This window comes from Onychomys torridus, chromosome 3 (assembly GCF_903995425.1).
Source record: "Onychomys torridus chromosome 3, mOncTor1.1, whole genome shotgun sequence".
NCBI classification, from domain to species: domain Eukaryota; kingdom Metazoa; phylum Chordata; class Mammalia; order Rodentia; family Cricetidae; genus Onychomys; species Onychomys torridus.
The window spans coordinates 37157403-37174205 of NC_050445.1; the positions used below are offsets into that span (position 1 = coordinate 37157403).

At 39.8% G+C, this 16803-nt stretch overlaps 1 protein-coding gene across 2 annotated transcripts in view; it reads left to right on the forward strand.

Moving 5' to 3' along the window:
* The window catches only part of Chchd3 (coiled-coil-helix-coiled-coil-helix domain containing 3), a 284864-nt gene that overhangs the window by 40828 nt on the left and 227233 nt on the right, over positions 1–16803 (forward strand). For both annotated transcript variants that reach the window (XM_036181401.1, XM_036181402.1), the window contains exon 3: positions 13312–13393. In XM_036181401.1, the coding sequence (XP_036037294.1) occupies positions 13312–13393 (82 nt within the window). The remainder of the gene's footprint in view (positions 1–13311; positions 13394–16803) is intronic.

Sequence of the window (16803 nt, forward strand, 5' to 3'; positions counted from 1 at the left end):
TGGATTCAACCTGGACCCTCCACAAGAGCAACAAGTGATCTTAACTACTGGGCCAGCCTTCTACCCTTATCGATATTTTTAGGGATTGTTTGTCATGCAAACCATGAAGAACCTAGATTTCCTGTTTTCTTTTTCTTTCTTCCTTTGACATTTTAAAATCAGGTGAATATTTTAGTTGAGAACAGTAGTTCTCAGGGGCAGGCACTGCAGTGCTTGAGGTATGTTCCTAAGTTATGAGACTGGGATGGGAAACCACTGATGCTCAGTGGCAGGCAGGGTCTAGATGTTTGGCAATGCCAGGGGGTAGTTCATAAGGAATTGTCTTGCGCCCTCAGGTTCTGACTGTCTCATCAGTTCATGCCATTCAAAACCTAGTTCATGCCATTCAAAACCCCAGGCTAGAACCTAGTTGTTTCATGTATAAACAGAAAATAGCTTTATATGGTTTTAAAGTATCCTGAATTTTTCCAAAATACAATTTACATGTGGCACCAGCTATTGTTTTTGCCTTTGTGGTGATTTAACACAATCAACTCACGATTCAAATGATTTCCTTACATCTTTTGGAGTATGTGTAGCTGAATATTTATATAGTGAGATGTCATTGTTTTATTAGTTTGTTTCTCTTACTTGTTTTTAATTATGTTTTGGGCATCATGTTAAAATTTTGTGTTGGATTATTACCTGTTTTTCTTCAGGACCATAGTCATAAACTGTGTCTAGAAAACAGCTGGAAGCTGAGATGAACGCAGTGGTAGTAGAGTGCTTACTTTGCATCATAAAGCTTTGGGTTCAATCTCAGTAAAAAAAAATAGACAAGTGGAATTGGGTCTTGAGTCTGATAAAGGTGCCAGCCACTGGCCTGAACAGAAGTGACATTTTCATTATTTTTGAGACAGGGTCTCATGGAACTTAGACTGACCTCAAACTTGATATATAACTGATGATGACCTTGACATTCAGATCCTCCTGGCCCCACTGAGAGCTAGGATTTAATAATGTGTTAACACTAAACTTGATTTTTCATGGTGCCAAGGTTGGAACCTAGGACTTCATACATGTTAGGCAGCTACTCAGCTACCAACTGAGCCACGTCCCCATTCCTTCATTGCTGTTTTATATAGTGCTTGCAGTTCTACAGGGTTGACACTCCTACCTTACACAGCACTTGAAGTTATACAAATGAAATGCCTATTAACAGCAAGAAGAAATGCTGTATCTTTTCTCCTTTTAACATTGGGATTAAGGGGATTGGTGAGTCATTATGAATCTCATCATAATAAATGATTTTTCTTTTACTGTGATCTTCTTTTCAGCCTACTTTCATTGTATATAATTTATTTTACTTTAAGAAAAAGGCCAACTACATTCTTACTTTTAAATGAAAGACTGCTTTGGTCTTAATCCGTTTCAAACAGGTCAACTTCGACGATCTGAACCACTGAGCTTCCAATCTGCTTCACAAGGAATGACTTGGTTTTATTGAACATTATGACTGCGTATGAATACATTGGAATGGTGTTTTCTGAATGTTAAGTGGAGATTTATTACTTTAGATGAAGGGGAACAACAAAACCATAGTTATTATAATCTGACTTTGAGGAGGCTGATCTAATGATCAGAAAGAATCTTAGTCAAATAAAAAATAAACTCGAGATATTGCTCTGTCACTAAATGAAACACACACTAATACACTGCCTTGACATTTTAATATAGGTGAACTATCATAAATAAGAATTAAGTGTGGGTATAAAATGTAAATTTCTTAAAATAAACAGAAATGTTTCAGGAGACACTTGCACTGTTTTTACTGCCTGGTAATGGTCCAGCACCTAGAGCCAGGGCTCTTGTCTCCTTCCTCACATGAGGTATTATACTTAAGTCCTGAATTAAGATGAAGGTAGTTGACTTTTTCTCCATGGCATCAAATGTTGGTTTAGAAGCCAGATTTTATTTGCAGACTTTTGGGGCTTTTGCTTTCCTTGCACCTTCATTAACTACAAGGATAAATGTAGAGCTGGGCAGTGGTGGTGCACGCCTTTAATCCCAGCACTTGGGAGACAGAGGCAGGCGGATCTCTGTGAGTTCAAGGACAGCCTGGACTACCAAGTGGGTTTCAGGAAAGGCGCAAAGCTACACAGAGAAACCCTGTCTTGAAAAACAAAACCAACCAACCAACCAACCAACCAACCAAACAAACAAACAAAAAAAGATAAATGTAAACTGTCCCATAGAAATGGTGCTGGGCAGAGCTTAGAGTTAAATAGTAGCTTAGTGGAATTCAGGAATTTAGCTAGTGTGTGGTAGATACTGGGGATTCAAAGTACACATTACTGGCATATGCCTGAGGATTGGTTAATGATGGTCAGTACTGGATGGGGTTTGATGCGCTACTTACCAAAGCAGTTTTCATAAGTAGGGGCATTGTCTTGGTTAAATTTTGTGCTATCAAATAGACTTTAGGAGAATACAGCTATGAAGCCTGCACCAGGATAGTCATTATGAAAATGGACTATAGTGTATAAATGTTAATTGGGTTGTGTTATTGTATGCTGAGCAGTCTATTCTTTATGTGTTCCCTAAATTTATTTTGAGAAATAATAAACATCATTCAGCAGTATCTTATAGCTGAGTAAAATATTATTAATTATGTCTGCCTTTCAAAGATGCACAGATTTCCAGTATTTGCAAAAATTATCTTTTATTTACATTTCCCCACCCTTTCTTGTTTCCTTTCTAAACTTGTTGCCCAGCAGCCTGTATTTCTGCCTCTATTACTATCCTCCCACTGGTTCCTAATGCACACATGACCAGATTTCCACAAGCTCCATGGAAGGAGAGGTAATTTGTAAGCCATACTGCCAGGTCTTCCTCTGGTACCCAAGGTAGACATTAATTCACTAAACCTGGACTTGGCCTCACAGTCTTCCTCCACACAGCACCCCAGGTGGCTGCTGCCAGTTGATGGGAATTGGCATGGGATGCAATCTGCTTATCATTTCAGCATGCACTATCTTGGTTCAGATCCTTTCCATGCCGTTCTTCTTTGTCTCTAATGATGCTTTTCTTTCACTTCCCCTTCTATGAATTTTTAAGTCTGCTCCTTGGTCTTTTACCCTTCTCTCTTTAATGTGATTTCCCCCATCCAGGGAGAATTCTCTGAGCTCAGATCTGTAATAATCATTCCCAGACCTGCATTTTCACCCAAGTCTCACATAAGATCTGAGTTTCAGGTCCAGATATCTAATTGCCTACAGCTCCATGTAGTGCTTGTTTCATTACTTTTGGTTGAGTGTGTCTGGAACTGAGCTCATTATCTTTCTTTCTCCAAGGATCTCTCCTCTTTACTTAATTGACCATCATGGGTATTAATTCCTTGGCTGTCTGTGCCTTTGCCACTTTTCTCTTTAATCTTGCCATCTCAGGTGATGTTTTTCGTGCAGGAAGACTCCACCCTCACTGCTAGTCCCCACTGCCAGTGGTTCTCCACTTTCAGTCGCATCCCCAGGACAATGGGAGCTCTTGTAAGTGCACACAGTTGGGCCCCATCCCCTGAGGTTTTCCTCTGAAGGTTTCTAATAGTCCCTGGTGGTGGTGCTGATGTGTGGGGCCTCACATTGAGAAGTACTCAGTGTCTTATACTTTCTCTTCCTAGCTGGTCTGCAAACCTTTACTAGATCAAATACCTGTTAGCACTTTAATTCCTTTTATTATTCCCAGGTTTTACAACCCCAGAGCCCTGCTTCTGAACATTCACAGATTTCCTGCCTGGTTTCCAAAGCTCCCTCAGTGCAGCATACTTTACTCTTCTATTCCCCCCCCCCCCCCCCCCCCCCAGGCAGGGTTTCTCTGTGTAGCTTTGTGCCTTTCCTGGAACTCGATTTGGAGACCAGGCTGGCCTTGAACTCACAAAGATCCGCCTGCCTCTGCCTCCCCAGTGCTGGGATTGAAGGCGTGTGCACCACCACCGCCCGGCTTACTCTTCCATTTCTACTTCTCCCAAACACGTTTTGTTTTTCTTTTCATTTTTGTATTAATTTTTTTTAAAGATTTAATTTATTTACTACGTATACAGTGTTCTGTCTGCACATATCCCTGCAGGCCAGAAGAGGGTGGCAGATCTCGTTACAGATGGTTGTGAGCCACCATATGGTTGCTGGGAATTGAACTCAGGACCTCTGGGAGAGCAGCCAGATGCTGTTACTGCTGAGCCATCTCTCCAGCCCCTCATTTTTGTATTAATTTAAGACCTTGCTCAAGCCCCATCTCCTCAGTGATAGTGTGCCTTGGGATGTTTCCTTTCTTATAGAGTCCAGTTAACAGTCTTACTGTCTTATTATTCATTATCTCCTTAATGATAGGGGCTATTTTATGTGTTCATCTCTTAAACCAGAGCATGGGATTAAGTTGAAACCTGAAATGGGATTAATGCTGAATTTATTTCCCTAGTTAAGATATACCTAGTGGTCCTTGATTTGGGGTGAAGGGAGTGAAACCAAAGAATGGTAACTCATGCAGTCCATCAGAGAACAGAAAACAGGGTGCAAATGTTGAAACAGAAAGGTTTTAGCCAGTGCAGAAAAACTTAATACTTATACTCCTTTGTGACTAGCAGGTTGTTGGTGGTTTTGGATGGTTCTGGATTTTCTGTAAGGGAGGGCGTTGTGGAATATTAGTTTAAGATGTGTTACATTCGTTTTTGTTGTGGAATATTTGTTTAATGATGCAAAGATGTGTTGCATTTTTTATGGTGCATTTGTTTAACACTGTAAAGCTGTGTTATTTTGCTTGACTAGAACACTGATTGGTCTAATAAAGAGATGAATGAACAATAGCCAGGTAGGAGAGGGATAGGTGGAGTTGCCTGGCAGAGAGAATCAATCGGAGGAGAAATCTAGGCTTAAGAGAAGAGAGAGGAGGAGGATTGAGAAAAGGAGGAGAGGAGGATTCCAGGGGCCAGCCACCCAGCCATACAACCAGCCAAGGAGTAAGACAAGAAGAAAGATATATAGAGTTAAGAAAGATAAAAAACCCAGAGGCAAAACTTGGAAGAGAAAAGGATAATTTAAGTTAGAAAAGCTAGCTAGCAATTAGCCAACCTAAGAATTTGTAAGTAAGAATAAGTCTCCATGTCTTTACTTGGGATCTGGGTGGCAGGCCCACAAAGAGTCAAAACAAAACAAACAAACAAACAAACAAAAACCAGCTATAGAAGGTCCAGGGGCAGAAAACTGGTGTGGAAAGTTGGGGTGCTGGGATTGGTTTGGAGGCTTTTTGAGAGAGATCCTTTGTCTTCCCTATGTGATGCCAGAGTGTCATGCTTTTTTTTGAGGTGGATGTTCAACTCCACAAATTGATTTGTAGATGTATGCTTAGCAAAGCCTGTAAAATGTTTTTTCCCCTGTCTTAAATCCTGTATATATTTTACTGTTTCAGTCCCTGAGAGATAATTTCTGTGAGTGAATAACTTGTCACTTTAAGAACAATTGGCAGCATGTTGTTCATTTCAGTGGGCTTTCTAGATGATGACGTGGAGGCTAAAGCTGGAATTCAGTCCATTGGTCTTTGTTGTGGGATATTTGTACACCGTGAAGATGTATTGCTGTGATTGGTGTAATAAAGTGCTGAATGGCCAATAGCTAGGCAGGGAGGGTAGGTAGGACTTCTAGGGAGAGAAAGAAAGAGGAGGAGGAATTTAGTCAAGCCATTTAACTAGGAGTTGCCAGCCGAACTAGGAGGAAGCATAATTTAAGATATAAGGACTAGTTAGGAACAACCCTAAGCTATAGACCAAGCTTTCATAATTAGTAAGAAGTCTCCGTATCATTATTTGGTAACTGGCTGGTGCCCCAAAGAAAGACTTACAACAGGTCTTTTGCTTAACACAATTACAGAGAAGGGCAAGATATTGGAAACTGCTTGCTAATTTGGGTCCTAATTTTATAGGTGCTACAGCTGTGGCCTGAAGCAGTGTAAGTCTCTGAGCAAAGTCAAAGCTAGGGAAAATTAGGACCAGACTTTCATTTCCAGTCTGTTCTTGTTCTGAAGAAATAAACCAGAGACTATTTGAATTAAGTGGAAACAGCGTTGTGTGGTTTTTTTCACTTCATTTGGGACTGGGGAGTTAATGCTGTTTAATTTATATTTGTATCCCCAGTGAACAAAATATATCCATTTTTGAAACAAACAAAAATTAAGCTATGCATCAAAAAGCAATATCCAGGGGTAATTATTATTTTTTAATTTAAATTATAGATCTTATTTTCCTAGAGGCTTTGTGAGATCTTGCAACTATTATTCAGTATATTAAGACATGAAATACTAGATGTATCTGCTTCTCAATACTGTTTTTACAAATTGTCTGCTTACGAATGTGGAAACTGTAGGCTATGAATTACGAACTTGTCTATTGCTATTCAGCTTCTGCAGCCCAGTATTGATGTGTGTATTCACAAAGAATGGAGTGTGGAGCTGGTTTTTGAGTGCTTATCTCGAAGCAAACAGTGAAATGGGCATTATTTGCATATTATGCCATTCAAATTAGAAGTTTACAAAGGTGTATAAATCCTGATGTAGGAATGACCCTACAAAATAGACCATTAACTTGGTGCCTAAATGTTTAGGTTGCCAAAATCTTTGTTGCAGTGTGCCTTCTGATACAATGTTTACGATTTTGAATGTGCAGTTAGGAACTTTCATTCTAGCTTCATAATTTTAAAGTGTTTTTGGGCACAGTTATCCTGTTAACTATATAGACAGGTTCAGTTTTTGTGAAGCAGTCTTAAGATACATTTCCTGTATGACATTGTCATGTTTTGTTAATTGTCCATTGAACATACTATTTTTGGATGTGTATTTTTGTGTGTTTAAATAAATTTATCTTCCAGGTAGATTGTGTCACAGATGACAAACTGTTACATATTTATTTTCCCCTGAGATCTATCCTAGTCACCAAAGCCTGCACCTGTTAGGAGAGTGGCTAAGGACAAGGTTTATGCTGCAGCACATGCCAGGGCTGTTGAGCTGTAATATACTGGGTTGTATTTCATTGATTGCATGGGTGCTTCCATTAGTACTTTTAAAAATAAGTTCTCTTCATATGAATGAATTTATTGCCATCTTACGATTAGTGAGTGTTTCTGTGGAGTTTGAAATGTAATTTGAGTGTATCTTTTGCTGCAGGCTGTAGCTCAAGTGTCTAAATCCGGAGAAGTCAGAATCCTGTAAATCTGCTTATGTTAAACAGTAACACATTTTCTCCATATAGTGCAGGGTCGTAGTTTCTCTCAGTGTTTAGCACAGAAAATAATAGGTTTTCCATGCTTGGATATGATGTGTATCTGCAAACTGAAGCCCAAAAGGGCAGTTGGGGGAAGGGGCAGTCCCAAAGGAACTGGTGTTTTCTAATTTTAAATAAAATTTAAATAAAAATTTAGCCAGCTTAATTTTTATTAAGAAATTTATTAGAGATTAAGAAATACTGTACCAAATGTGCAAACATTAGGCAAAGAAACTGTAAAAGTAGGAAAAGTTGCACAGAAAGCTGGTGTCTGGCCCCACTCACCCTTTGGTTTTTCGAGACAGGGTTTCTCTGTGTAGTCCTGACTGCCCTGGAACTTGCTTTGTAGACCAGACTAGGCTGGCCTTAAGCTCAGAGATCCACCTTCCTGTGGTATGTCTCTTGAGGTCTGAGACGTTTCTGTAAATCTGGAATTGCGTTTTTCGCCTTTTGCTTTTCCCACAGATGAGTGTATAAGACTGTCCATCGTTTGGAGCTAGATAAATCTAACTCCAAGGATGGCGAAATCCACTCAGGGATTTTCTGTAAAGTTGTCCTTGTCACTGCTCGATGGTTTAATCAGTTTCTCTGGAAACACAGAAATTCAGCATGAGTCAGCTGATGCAGAGGAACTGAATTGATGCGTGCTTCATTTCTCTAGGGTGTGCCCATGGTACTCACAGTTCCAAGGACTACTCAGAATAGAGTACAATAAGGTTAGCCATCTTGGAGCTTCTTTGCTTGATCCTAAGCACACATTTATAGCCTAGAAATTTAGTTGAGAAGAGAATTACAGAATTCCCAGGCATATGAACTATCCAAAACTTCTGTTTAGTAAAAACAAGCAAGCAAATAAAATTTTGTTAGGAGTCATGAGCTGTTTTTAATCAAGAATTATTTTCAAGTAAGAGGTTTAAGGTCATACTCTATATAACCAAGCAACAGCAGTTCTCAAGTTTTTTCTTACATTTTAAGCTCAGTGTCCTATTTTCTATAACTATTTTACAGAACGTGTTAGTGTTCACTAAAATGTATTCACTATTGAGAACTTCCAGTGATTTCTGAGACTTTACCATTGGGTACGTGTTTTCGAAGAAAACATCCCTAAGCTTTAACACATTCTAAAGGGAGTTTGTGAATGCATGTGAAAGCCACAGGGCAAGCCATACTCAGTGACTTGAAACAGCATGTGGCAGGTCTCCTTTAGATGGCATGAGCTGTTCTCATCTTTCAAACCTTACAGTTCCTCCTACAGGTCTGCTTGGAATCTCACAGTGCTAATGGATGAAGTTGCCTTTCCTCTCTCTTTTTTCTTTTTTCAGCAGCCAGTCCTGAAACCCTGACCTTTTAGTTTAATAACAGTTGTAGTTGAAAAAATGTTCTGATCTGGAGAGTTGGAGAAGTTTCCAGAAAGGCCATTTTAAATAGCAGGCTCTGAGTGCTGTATCTTTTTCTCATGGGCGCTTTGGATTTGACCTATCAGAAGAAAGACATTGTTGTTTTCTGTATTCTATTGATTTAAAAACAAATAACATGAAGTTTTTTGCTCAGGTTTGCTCAGGAGCTGTTATCACACTAGCTTTTTTTCTGCCTGTGCTTCGATCCGCTGTTGTAGATTCTCAATTCTTTATGCTAGGTCATGAGTCCTTTTGTCATTAAAAATCTGATGCTAGCTTAGGTAATTACTTTCCAGTTGTGGCCCTGAGACTAAAAGTTATGATTTTTCCTACCCTGTTTCTTGGAATAGCCAGGACATTAGATAGCTGTGTTTTGTTGCCTTTACTGACCAGAAGTGATGTCTTCTAGAGCGTTCTTTCCCCTTTTGTTGTTGGTACTTTCCTGTGTCTGTTTCCCCTGCCCTGTGGCCTGCCTAGATTATGCCACCTTTAATCCATCTGCTCCTGCTTCTTGCCTCACAGCAGGCAGTGGGGGCCTGAGTAGGACAGGCAGAGAGTATTGGGGGGGAAAAGCAGCTTTCCAGTCTGCCTTTCCCTCTCCTCACAGCACTTTGCCTGCACAGCCCTAGCTGCATGGCCTTGTTGCCATCCACCCACCTGGATACCATTTGGTAATGCCACTTCATTGCTCTAGCTGATCACATTGCTGCTCGTTTTGGCCTTTCTCCTGGAAGGAAGCCCCAATGTCATAGACAGGAAATGAGTTATGAAGATGTGTCATTGCATTGAGTGAGAGGAGTCAGATGCAGAAAGACAGACACTGCATGATTCTCACTTACCTGTGGAACCCAGAAGCAGAGAGCAGAAATTCTAGAGGGTGGGGATTGGGAGATGGTGGATATAGGTTGCTCTGGATGAGGAAGCTCTGGGCAGACAGACTGTGCAGCATGGAGACTTTATTTATATATTTTATTTTGTACTTGAGATTTGATAAGGCCAGACTTTACTTCATACACACACACACACACACACACACACACACACACACACACACACACACAATCAACTGTGTGTGGTGGCTAATGTGTTAATTTGATTGTAGCAGTCATTACACTATTTACATGACTATAAAATGATTACATTGAATATATACTTTTTATTTTGTCATTGATACTTCAGTAAAGTTAGAAAAATACCCCCAATAAACCAAAAATATGTGAGACTTTGCTCAGCTCACGTTGAAAACTAATCTCAGTGACTCATATTTAGGCTTGGCATACTGAGGTCTTCCAGAGGCCTCCTTTCAATTGATGAGTGGAGTTTCGATGGAGAATCTTAGCAGATCTTACCTGAGAAAAGTGTTCTACTGTGGTTTGAACTTCCCTCCAAGAAGTGACTTTGCATCTTTAGTGTGGAAAGCCAGCTCCCACCTTCTACAGGGTTCCTATTAGGAGAGAGGAATAAGAACTGTGTTAGATAGAAAGATAGTGAAGATGAGACAGACAGAAACACAGGATAGCATGGGAGGACCTGGCTCAATACACAACAGATCCTTCTGTTTCTTCTAAAGGGCTTTTTATAACAATACCAAGGTGAGGGACAAAAGACCTCCCCCTTGCTAGATCAAAGCATCCCGCACAGCCAAGTGCAGACCTTTCTAAACACCTGCTCAAGTTATCCCCTTATGCAGCCCTGCTGGGTAAAGCAAGCTCAGATCTCACTGGGAAACCTCTGTGGGCTCCCACATTTTAGAGTGACAGTGTGCTGGTCACCCTGGTCTGCCAGACTTGAGGATGCATTTAGATCAGGTAGTACTACTTAGATGTGCTTGTGGTGGTGCTAAATCCAACCTGAGAGGGTTTTCTCTCACACTGTTTTGCTTTTCTGAAAAGTTGGCCATGTTGATCACCCCTGTATGGAACACAGTTAGAACTTCAGGGCTGGCAGGTTCATCCACAAGACTTGTGTTTGGATGAGGAAGCCAAAACTCAAAGAGATTAATAATTTGCGTATCCAAAGTCTAGCTAATGGAAAAATAGACTTAATCAGACTCCCGTTTTGAGCTATTACTGCCTGCAATTTCTCTGCTATTATTTTTATTATTTAAAACTCTTCAACAAGAAAAAAAGTCTTAAGATTCACCTGGATGCAAGAGTAATTATCTTAGACTTCTGGTGTGTGTGTGTGTGTGTGTGTGTGTGTGTGTGTGTGTGTGTGTGTGTGTGTGACCTTTTCAAAGTTGAGGTTGAGGCTGTCTTTTCATGGTATCACTCTGAAGGCTGGAGAAACAGAACAGAGATAGGGCAGAGTTGGGAACAACCCTTAGAGAGCAGCGTCTAGGAAACAGCTGCCGGCATGTAGGGACTATACAGACTGCTGCTGTTCCCTTTCCTTGACCCATGTTTTATGTTGTACTTACTCCTTCTGGAGGTACATTTATCATTTAAAGTGAAGAGTATAGTTGTTCTTTAGTTTATGTATAGGTTTGTGTGCAGCCATCAAGCAGTCTAATTTAGACATTTTCATTATTTTAGGGAGTAACCTCTAGATTTTTGTGGTGACACAAACTGATTCTTGAGAGTCTGAGGGAGCAGGAATGTGAATTTGAGGCCAGCTTGACCTATGTATCAATGATCTGTTTTTAAAAAAACCCAAAAGGAACCAGTATACACCGAGCTCTTCCCACCCCAAACACACCAACCAGCCAACCAACCAACCAACCAACCAATCAACCAAATGGACAAGATTAACTACAAAGGGCATATGCGCACACATTCACACATATCAACACTACCAAGAGCAGTGGAAGATAACATGTGCCCACTAGCTGTCTTTTTTCTTTTCCCCCTTTTTCCCATCCAGGCAGCCACCAGCCAGCTTCCTGGCATACTTATGTGCAGAAGCGTATGATATATAACAAAATATAACCTTTGTGTTTGAGTTCTTTGACACTTACCTTTGTTTTAGCATGTAACTGGACTTCATTCCTTTTTATACAATTACATGAATAGATATGCCATATTTGGTTACCTGTTTATTAGTTGATATGTATTTTGATCATCTCTACTTTGGAATATTAAAAATAATTGTTAGACATTTTCATAAACAAATTTTTGTATAGGTAGATATTTTCAGTTCTCTTGAGCATATATAGTACTTGAGAGTTCACCTGTTGGGTCAAATTTAGGATTTTAGGAAACTAACAGCTTGCTTATCCAGGTAGTGGTGCCATTTACACTACCTAGTGATGCCATTTATATGCCCATCCATGATGCAGGAAGGGCTGGGTTTCTCCACCACTTTTCATTCTTTGCCTTTTTGATTGCAGATGGTGTGTGCGTCATTGTGGTTTTGACTTGTCCTATATGCTTTTGGCCTTGCTTATCTTCTTTTAAGCAGTGCCTTTTTATATTCTTTGTTGGTTTTTGTTGGTGTTATATTTTTCTCATTTGGCTGTGAGTTCTTTATATATCATATCATATTCTCTGGTTACAAGCCCTTGTTAGCTCTGATTGGCTCCCCCTCCCCCTTCTGTGACTCCTATTTTCATTCCTTGCTGATGTTTTTGTGCTGTCATTGTTTTCTTACACTCTGTAGCCCAGGGGAAACAGCCTTCAGACCTTTTATACTCAGTCACTGTTACTGCTTAGTGTCAGCTGCATATTTAAAAAAGGTGCTTGGACCACATTGGAAGTAAAACTTTGTATATGCCCCAAGACAATGTGTATCTCTCTTATGTCTGGGTTACCAAATAATGTATACAAGTAGCAGGTAGACACAGGTCTTGCATTTCAGAGGTGGAACTATTAGGAAAAACACTAGGTTCTCTGTGTTTTCCTAGACCCTCCTAATGGTTCTGGTGCTTTTCACTCATAATTTGAGTTAGTAGCTTTCTAATGAAGAAGAGATGGCTTTTGCTTATTTCTTATGGAAAACTCTTAAAGTAGTCTGTAAAACTTGTCCATTATTTACTGTTATAGCTGTAAGAATCTTTACAAGGCATATTGTATACAGTCTTTTAATTGGAAAGGCCAGATGTTGCCAATCAAGTCTCCAGGTATTTAGTAAGCTCCAGCTGTGTGCTCAGTACTGCTCTCTGTCTCTCTCCAGTTGTTGGTACTTGAGTTTGAATGACATATATCCCAGAAAATATGGTTTCTAAATTCCCAAAAGTCATAAATGTCTTTTTCATAAATTATGGAAAAATGAACATAAATATAAATATTCCATGCTCAGTAATAAATATTTGTATAATTATTTAATTGTTGAATTGAGAAGCATTTGGTATCACTTTCCTGCCTAAAGTCCTTGACAGTCTCACCTCTCTTTACAGGCCTTATCAGACTTTAACTTTAAAGGCCTTGCACTTAATGGTTTAGTCCCCACTGGGCAGTAAGCAGTTCCTTGAGTTTATTATACATTTTGGCAGGTGTGGAAATTTCTAGGTCACCAGGGTCTCTTGATTAAATTACTCCTGAAGGGCACTAATTAGCCCTTTCTGCGGTGCTCAGGGAGTTCCAAGGACACACTGACCACCTGGCACAATTTTGCCCGTTCAGATCCATCTTAGGCATCTTTCCTTGTTTTTGTTTTTAGCGAGCCCCTTGTTTCATGTGCTTCTACTTTCTGTTGTAGTTTCTGATGAAGAATTGAAAAGAAGAGTGGCTGAGGAGCTGGCACTGGAGCAAGCCAAGAAAGAATCAGAAAACCAGAGACGGTAAGTTCCATGGAACCACAGGTTTGCCTAGACTTGTAATCCGTAGCAGTTTGAACAGATTGATTTATTTTACTTTATGTGTATGAGTGCCTTGCTTGCATGTATGTCTATGCATTACCTGTTTTCCTGGTGCCTGTGGAGGTCAGAACAGGGCACTGGATCCCCTGAAACTGGAAGTACAGACAGTTGTGAGTCAACATGTGGATGACTCTACAAGCACAACAAATGTTCTTACTTGTTGATTGTAAGGAACAAAACAAAATAACAACAGTACTTTATTTTTGTATGGCAGAACTCCAAAATGTGCTGAACAGACAAACTCTGTTGTTTTGCTTTGGGGTTGTGCTTGGTAGAGCCCTACATTTTTCATATCTTTAAGGAATTATGTTGTTATATGAGCTAAAGTTTTTTCAGTATATGGAAAGTAGTTTCTGAGGATTCCCTAAGAATATCTAAATCTCTAAAAGAATATGATTAAGATTAAAATTGAAATGCCTATTACTGTATATTAAAATGGATACTATTATAGGTGATTATGAATATCATATGTCACATATAGTGCTTAGATTAACAAATAGCACTAATTAGTGATATACCCACTTAAAAAATTGATATGTCATGGAAATTTGCATAGCTGAAAATGAAACTCCTCTTTATAACTCTGTCTTACAGAAATAACTACTCTTTCATATCTTATACATTTTTCATATGTAGATACTCCCATTTTATTTTGGCCATTATTAACACTATCAGGAATAATAGCTAGAAGAATGCTCATTGAAATAATAGAATCGAAACCTGGGAGCAGTCTAAGACCATCTTGGGGGAAGTGATGCATGAATCATGGTATAGGCCTTCAGTGGAACACAAGACAGTCTTGTAGATCCCTGTTTGCTGTTTCAAATAATTTGTAAGAATCATAAACTAGAGGAGAACAGGTAAGAGAAACAGTATGCAAAACAGCACTGATACTATATACACATACACATTTGTTTTGAAAAAGCACTACTTTTTAAAGATCTAAAGTATGTACTTATTCATAGAAGTGTGCAAATACGCTTTAACCCGAGAGTCAAGTGCTTCCTGTCTATGCAGGTTCTGAAAGTCACACAGAGAATAGAGCATCGTGGTTATGTGTTACTTTCCCACTATGAGCAGCAGACATGTGTCTACATGGAGCAGGAGCTTAGAATCTAGTTGTAGTTCATTTGATAAGGCTAATAGGAGGAAGCTTTGCCTTGGAATGGAGTCCTCATTGGCCAGAGGCCTATGATTTAGCTTCTCTGGTCCATCATCCCCCAGCTGATGAGTTTGAATTTGCAGTGTATCCATACAAAATATGGAAAAGAATGTAAGCTGTCCACTAAGTGCACCATTTTTGGAGGAAATAGATAAAGGCTTAAGAAGACTGAGATCTAATTAGCACTGCCAGAAGGGCCTGTGTCTATATAGTGGTTTCCTATGGAACACCTCATAAGTATTCAGTTAGTTAGGTGATGGAGTATATACAATTAGATAGTGAAGTTTAAGTATTAAAAAAATCATATCAGTTTCATTAAGAAGTAAATAAAAGCAGCACATTATGGTAGCATTTCTTTTAGCTGGCTTGAAATTGTATTTTCTTTAATTAAATTTTATTTTCATAAGGATTTTTTTGGGGATCAAATTCATGTTTACTTTGCTAACTATATTTCAGGACTCTTGTCTTCATTTATTGCCATGTGGTTAGACTTTTTGTTCGAGTCATCCACTGCGGCTGTATGTGTGCATTTCCCTTCATTATTTGACTCCTATGTGCTCTGCTCTGCCCCTGAAGGGCGATGGCAGCTGAGATGAATAAAAGGTGCTGGCGAGGGCCATTTTCATATCTCATGTGGAATGGGGTTGGCACCTAGCTGTATCTGGACAAATGGCTATTGATAAAGAGTTTATTTTCTGTCATCTCTGCAGAGAGCAGAGGGTAGTATAGCTGTTATATTAGTTTTTTCTTTTTAAACATGTTTTGTTTGAAGCCTTCTTCATGACAACCCCCAGCTGTCAAATCTTAGCAAAAAGTGTGTGTTCTCCTATATGACACTTGGGGAAGAATCAATAACTTTCTTTTCCCTCCTTCCTTGTTTTCCACCAGAGAAGAAACTTTAGCTCAAGCATTAAGAAAGTTCTCAGTCTGGTCTTTTAAAAGCAGCATCTTGGAGTGACAGCACATTGATGCATTGTCATCTGTTGTCTAAATTTGAATAAAGGCTTGTGAGCATTTCTTCAGAGTGTTTCTCTATGCCATGGTATTGTCACCTGCACAAGTCCTGCTGACCAGGCCTTTTCTTTTCCTTCAGTTGCACACAGCTTTCCCCAGTTCTCCAGCGATTAAGAGCTGAACCTAGGCACACAGATGAGTAAAGAGATCTGAACCTAGGCACACAGATGAGTAAAGAGATCTGGACCTAGGCACACAGATGAGTAAAGAGATCTGGACCTAGGCACACAGATGAGTAAAGAGATCTGGACCTAGGCACACAGATGAGTAAAGAGATCTGGACCTAGGCACACAGATGAGTAAAGAGATCTGGACCTAGGCACACAGATGAGTAAAGACATCTGGACCTAGGCACACAGATGAGTAAAGACATCTGGACCTAGGCACACAGATGAGTAAAGACATCTGGACCTAGGCACACAGATGAGTAAAGACATCTGGACCTAGGCACACAGATGAGTAAAGACATCTGGACCTAGGCACACAGATGAGTAAAGACATCTGGACCTAGGCACACAGATGAGTAAATTTCAAATACACCTGTTTGAGGAGGACTTTTTTTGGAATCAATTTCCATTGTGATGTTTCCCTTTATAGAATTATTATTGTAACTTCTCATACTAGTTTTTAATGGATGTTCTAATGGATTGCCTTGTAATGTTTCCATAGACATGCACACTGTATTGTTCAGTCATAGTATACCCTGCTTTCTTCTCAAGTACTTCCTATTTCTGTGAGGTGAAAATGGTCAACACCACCCCCCCCCTTTTTTTTTTTTTAGTGCAGCCTTTTCCTTGGGCAATTTTTAAAGCTCATTCAAAACCAGAGCCAAGCTGGGCGGTGGTGGCTCATACCTTTAATCCCAGCACTTGGGAGGCAGAGCCAGGCAGATCTCTGTGAGTTTGAGGCCAGCCTGGTCTACAGAGCGAGATTCAGGACAGGCTCCAAAGCTACACAGAGAAACCCTGTCTCGAAAAACAAAAACAAAACAAACAAAACCAGAGGCAAATACAGGAATCATAACTTGCATTCCTGCTATGGCAGGTGCAGAGTTCTGACGAGAAGCAGGAAAAATGTAAAGGGCTGTGAACATAGTGGCAGAGAGATATCCTGAAATGTCTTCTATCAAGACAGCTTAACTCAGGACCTTGTCTCA